General features: G+C 39.2%; 2 protein-coding genes across 2 annotated transcripts; both read left to right on the forward strand.

The window, feature by feature from the left end:
* The first annotated feature begins 2,181 nt into the window (after window positions 1–2,181).
* LOC143073790 (uncharacterized) lies at window positions 2,182–4,800 on the forward strand. Its single transcript, XM_076249548.1, has one exon. The coding sequence runs from the start codon at window positions 2,182–2,184 to the stop codon at window positions 4,798–4,800; it is 2,619 nt and encodes an 872-aa protein (XP_076105663.1).
* A 41-nt stretch (window positions 4,801–4,841) lies between these two features.
* Window positions 4,842–5,477, forward strand: LOC143073791 (uncharacterized). The gene has a single exon (XM_076249549.1). It carries the CDS (start codon window positions 4,842–4,844, stop codon window positions 5,475–5,477), a length of 636 nt encoding a protein of 211 aa, XP_076105664.1.
* The last annotated feature ends 989 nt before the right edge of the window (window positions 5,478–6,466 follow it).

The following is a 6,466-nucleotide window of genomic DNA, read 5'->3' on the forward strand; positions in this document are numbered from 1 at the left end:
CGGATGTCAAATGGAATTTTTGAAAATTCTTAAGCATTTAAAAAAATTCTAATTAAATATTTCGTGGAAGGGCAGACTAAACATTTTCAGTGGTTGAAGATTATCAACCCTAGTTATCACACACAAGAAAATCATATTTTTTCGAAGATATCCATTTTCATCATCCAAATTAAAAGACTGTCGTCAAGTACTTTTAGAAAAAATAGCTATTGGAACACACCTACTCTGTTTTTGTGATTCATTAGATAGGTATCTCACTTGACCCATATATTTCATCTTTTCGTACTGTCATTTTTTAACGTAATAAAGTCAACCTGTAGCTTTGATATATAATAATGATAGAATCTGAAGCGAGATGCTATATAAAATACTCTTGCTTTGTACGTTTTAAAGACAAATATACACCCCAAACATGCCCCAACATAAAAAGGTGCACTCGATTTTTCTTTTTTCGATACAATCGTTACCTGTTTTTGGGAATTTTTTTTTGATTCACATAATGGAAGGGCAGACACGAAAATTTCTGAACTAAAAGATTGATATGTTCTCCGTCCGTGATAAAAAAAAATCGGAGGTTATAAACCAGTTATTCATCTGTAAATATTCAAGAGGGACGAAAGATACCAAAGGGACAGTCAAACTCATAAATCTAAAATAAACTGACAACGCCATGGCTAAAAATGAAAAAAGATAAACAGACAATAATAGTACACATGACACAACATAGAAAACTAAAGAATAAACAACACGAACCCCCACCAAAAACTAGGGGTGATCTCAGGCGCTCCGGAAGCGTAAGCAGATCCTGCTCCACATGTGGCACCCGTCGTGTTGCTTATGTGATAACAAATCCTGTAAATAGTCTAATTCGGTAGGTCACATTCATTAAAGGGAAGGGGATTGTAGTTACGACGTAAGGAACATATCCGATATAATTTGTGAAACGGTTATTCCATAATGGTCAACCAACTCGTGATGGCGTCCGTAAAATTTACGAAGGGATGGTTTCAACTTCACCATTTGGAACTCTTGGTTTAATAGCTTCCTTGTGAGCAGCAATCCTCTATCAAGAAAATCATGATAGGAAATGCAAGCACGGGAATATCGTATCAATTGGGAAATATATACCCCGTATGCAGGTGCTGCTGGAATGTTGCTACTTAGAAATGGAAAGTTCACAATTGGAAAGCTGAAATGATCTCTTTTGTCGTAAAGTTTTGTTTTCAGATGATAGTAGGTTGAAATGATGTCATATAGGAATAACGATAGTACTATTCTTCAATAGGTGATAATACTAAATTTTCTAACTTTAGCACTTTCAAGATAAAAACCTGGAACACGGTTATACGTGATACTAGAACATCATTGTTCTGTTTTAAAATTGAAATCATAAGGTAACATGACCATGGTTCAAAGGAGTTTGTTCATGGTATACATGCCCACCAATAATTTTCTTAGAGTCTATGAACATTTGGATGCCCTTCAGAAAATTTAAAATGTTTCAATGTCTTTCAGAATTTAAATTGTAAATATAAATACTGCGGTTATTCATAAACAAAACAAAATATATTGTACCCTTCAATTCGATCACATCACAATTAAGTTGGTTACCTTAACATGCATTGTGTACACGAAAGGTCAACATTAAGGCAGGTAATGAAGATACTGCTTTTTCTCCTATAAACTAAATATAAAAAAGAAGATGTGGTATGATTGCCAATGAGACAACTATCCACAAAAGACCAACATGACACAAACATTAACAACTATAGGTCACCGTACAGCCTTCAACAATGAACAAAGCCCATACCGCATAGTCAGCTATAAAAGGCCCCGATAAGACAATATAAAACTATTCAAACGAGAAAACTAACGGCCTAAAACACTTATTCCCGTTTAAAGTCAGGAATTTGACAGTTGTTTTAGCATGTGCTCCAATGGTTGATTGATGTAGTCAAGTGTTTTATTTTGATCGGATTAATATAATGGACGTTCTCTTTTTTAATTTACCTTTGGGGTCAGCTACCCTTAGTGTGGTTTCCGTGAGGGAACACCAAAGACAGCTACTACACAGAATAAAGAAGTATACCCCCAGAGTCTCCCGAGAGGGGGGAGGATGAGAGGCTCAACCAAACAGATCAAACGGCAACGACTAGGAAACGAAAACGGACAACGACACAGATGGTGCAAACAACTTTGACAGGAGAGAAGGCAGAAGCTAAATGCCATTGTGGAAAGATCTGCAAGAACCAAAGAGGCTTAAAGATCCACCAGTCAAGGTCTGGATGCAGTCGAGGAATTGTTACAGAGCAGCGCACAGATTTATCTGGTGAGACGCAGGAGAATCCTAGCCAGGACACAAACCATAGCGCAAGGAATCTCTCAGCATCAGTCACATTCCACGACAGCAGTCAAAGCTTGAATGATGAGGAGCCTATTGCACAGCAAAGGCAAGAGACATCACATCAGAAAGAACGGATAGCATGGCCAAAGATGAACAGCGAAGCCCAATGGAGGAATCTGAACGATGATTTAGGGGTAATTCTAGAAACATCACTCCAAGGATGTGTTGAGAGGAGAATAGAAACACTGACTACACTAGTATATAACATCGGGAAGGAGAGATTTGGTGTTGAGGAGAAAAAGGAAAGGAGTAACATCAAGCAGACGCCAAACAGGAGAGAACAGAAGATTAAACAGCTAAGGAAGGAGCTCAAAGACCTTAACAGAAGGTTCAAGAAAAGCAATGAGTTAGAGAAGTTGGGAATAGCTTGCATTACAGACAATGTCAGAGAGGAATTGAGAAGAACTAGAAGGGCAGAACAACTCAAGAATAGCAATAAGAAGAAAGCGAAAAATAGAGCAAACTTCATTAAGAATCCATACAACTACACGAAAACACTGTTGGGTGGAGAAAGAACAGGGCATCTGCATTGTAGTAAGGAAGAAGTAGAGAAGTATCTGCATGAAACACACTCAGACAAAGAAAGAGAGACACCTTTGGGATATTGCCCAAGAGTTGAAGAAGAAAAACAACCAACGATAGAATTTGAAACAAAGGAACCAACATGGAAGGAAGTTTGTGAGGTGGTAAAAAAGGCAAGAACAGGATCAGCACCTGGGTACAGTGGTGTACCATACAAAGTCTACAAGAAATGCCCAAAGATACTTAGAAAACTGTGGCAGCTATTCCGAATACTATGGAAAAAGGGAACCATTCCTGAGAGCTGGCAGAAAGCAGAAGGATGCTTTGTACCAAAAGAAAAGGATTCAAAAGATATCTCACAGTTTAGGACAATTTCATTGTTGAGCGTCGAGGGAAAAATCTACTTCTCTGTATTGGCAAACAGGATGACAAAGTATATGGTAGAGAACAGCTACATTGATACATCTATGCAGAAAGGAGGTATTGCAGGGTTTTCAGGATGTGTAGAACATACAAGTGTCCTTAGCCAACTCATACATGAGGCAAAGACAGGAAAGAAGAACTTGGCAGTAGTCTGGTTAGATCTGGCAAATGCGTATGGATCAGTACCACACAAATTGATAGAGATGGCAATGGATCACTACCACATTCCAGAACACATCAAGAAAATAGTCTTAACGTATTTTGATGGAATACTGCTGCGATTTACTGTAGATAACAAGACCACAGCATGGCAGAAATTAGAGAAAGGAATAGTAACTGGTTGTACCATCTCACCAATACTATTCATTATGGGTATGAATATCATCATGAAGGCAGCAGAAAGAGAAACAAGAGGTCCAAAGACAGATTCAGGGATTTTTCTACCAGCAACAAGAGGGTTCATGGATGACCTTACAGTAACAACATCATCCCATATTCAAGCAAGATGGATACTGACAGCACTGGAAGAAGTAGTCACTTGGGCAAGGATGAAATTTAAACCAAGGAAATCAAGATCAATGATACTGAAAAAGGGGAAGATAACAACAAAGTTCCAGCTTAAGATCCAAGGGGACGAAATACCAACAATAGTAGACAACCCTATAAAGTGCCTTGGAAAATGGTTTGATGATACCCTTAAAGACAATACCAGTGTGAAGACAGTACAAAGTCAGGTTGTAGAATGGCTGAAGAAGGTAGATAAGAGTGGATTGCCTGGGAAGTTTAAGGCTTGGATATACCAACATGGGCTGTTACCGAGACTGACATGGCTTCTCATGATCTATGAAATGACAGCAACAACAGTCGAATCTATAGAAAGAAAGATAAACAGCCACCTAAGAAGATGGCTAGGAGTACCACCAAGCTTTACAGCCATAGGCCTTTACAGTAGATCATCACAACTACAGCTACCTTTAACATCAACTTTGGAGGAATACAAGGTATCAAAGAGCAGACTTGTTATGACTCTCAGAGACTCGAAGGATAGCAAGATCAGTGAGGCAGGAATACAGACACGTACTGGACGTAAATGGTCAGCAAGAACTGCAGTCGATCAAGCAGAAAGTATTCTTCACCACAAAGACATAGTTGGCAACACCTGTACTGGTAGACAAGGCTTAGGAATGACACATTTCCAACAGTGGTCAAAGGCAACACCAAAAGAGAAGAGTAGCATGGTACAGTCAGAAATAAGAACAGTAGAAGAAGAACAAAGAAGGGCAAAAGCAGTGGAGCTAAGCCGTCAAGGTGCATGGATGAAGTGGAACTTGCCAGAAAGAAAGATCACATGGGCAGAGTTATGGAGGATGGAACCATTCAGAATCTCATTCATGCTTAGGTCTGTGTACGATACACTTCCTTCCCCTTCAAACTTACACCAGTGGGGCTGATAGAAGAACCAAGCTGCAAGTTATGTGGTGAACGAGGTACTATGGCACATATACTTTCAGGCTGCAAGGTTGCTCTGACACAGGGAAGGTATCGATGGCGACACGACAAGGTCCTAAAACATCTAGCAGAAATCCTTGATATAGAGAGAAAAAAGAAGAGACCATCAAAAACAGAGGCAAAACAGATCAGATTCGTTAGAGAGGGAGATACTGGACATGCAACAAAGTCTCAACAGCACTTCATCTTGGACAAGGGCAGTGATTGGAACATGAGAGCTGACATTGGAAAGAAGCTTGTGTTTCCAGAATGCGTACAGACAACCCTACGCCCAGACATTGTAGTGTGGTCACAGCCTTCAAAGATGATAGTTGCAATAGAACTGACAGTTCCTTGGGAAGAGAGATGTGAAGAGGCATACCAGCGGAAGAAGGAAAAGTATACAGAGCTGATGACAACATGTAGAGAGAGAGGTTGGAAAGCATGGCTGTTCCCAGTAGAAGTAGGCTGCAGAGGTTTTCCTGCACAGTCAGTATGGAGGATGCTACAGGCAATGGGAATAGTTGGAAAGGCAAGAAAGACAGCAGTAAGACAGCTAGGTGAAGCAGCAGAGCGTTCATCTTGCTGGTTATGGCATCGCCGAGATGATCTGAGCTGGAAGCCGAGTGCTGATGAGTAGAGGTTTGGCCACCTCTACTGACCCGCCAACCGGAGGATGTAATGGTACAGGGTCGAAACATCTGGTGAAGGTTGGAACCATCTGAAGACATCAAAGCACCCGGCAGAGAGCGACAGGGATTCAAATATGAAGAAAGATGAGCAGTCAAGAGAATATGACAGCAGAAAAGCAGAATACCACCATCTGTAAGTAATAAAAAAAAAAAAAAAAAAATGAGTTTGATATTTTTGTTCAAACGTTTTATGTACAATAATTTTGATGTAACAACGTTGGATGTAGTTATTTGACACATTTAGCCCATTATCATACTAGCAAAGAACGAATACTAAGTTTTAATATAAAAAAAGAAGATGTGGTATGATTGCCAATTAGACAACTATCCACAAAAGACCAAAATGACACAGACATTAACAACTATAGGTCACCGTACGGCCTTCAACAATGAGCAAAGCCCATACCGCATAGTCAGCTATAGAAGGCCCCGATATAACAATGTAAAACAATTCAAACGAGAAAACTAACGGCCTTATTTATGTAAAAACAAATGAACGAAAAACAAAAATGTAACACATAAACAAACGACAATTAACCACTGAATTACAGGCTCCTGACTTGGGACAGGCACATACATAAATAATGTGGCGGGGTTAAACATGTTAGCGGGATTCCAACCCTCCCCTTACCTGGGACAGTGGTATAACAGTACAACATAAGAACGAACTATAAAAATCAGTTGAAAAAGGCTTAACTCATCAAATGGACAAAAATACAAACCCATTCGCTAAAAAGGTTTCATTCTGAAATGAAAAACGTAAAATCACAGAAAGTCCCTGATCAAATGCGAAATCAAAAGCTAAAACTCATTAAACGAATGCCCGAACTGATATTGTTGGTTGTATGTGATTGTGTTTGCAATACCATACTATAATGACAATAATATTTACATTTTATAGGAAATTAGGAAACCTCAACGAATTATTCTATCATTT

This window comes from Mytilus galloprovincialis, chromosome 4 (assembly GCF_965363235.1).
Source record: "Mytilus galloprovincialis chromosome 4, xbMytGall1.hap1.1, whole genome shotgun sequence".
NCBI classification, from domain to species: domain Eukaryota; kingdom Metazoa; phylum Mollusca; class Bivalvia; order Mytilida; family Mytilidae; genus Mytilus; species Mytilus galloprovincialis.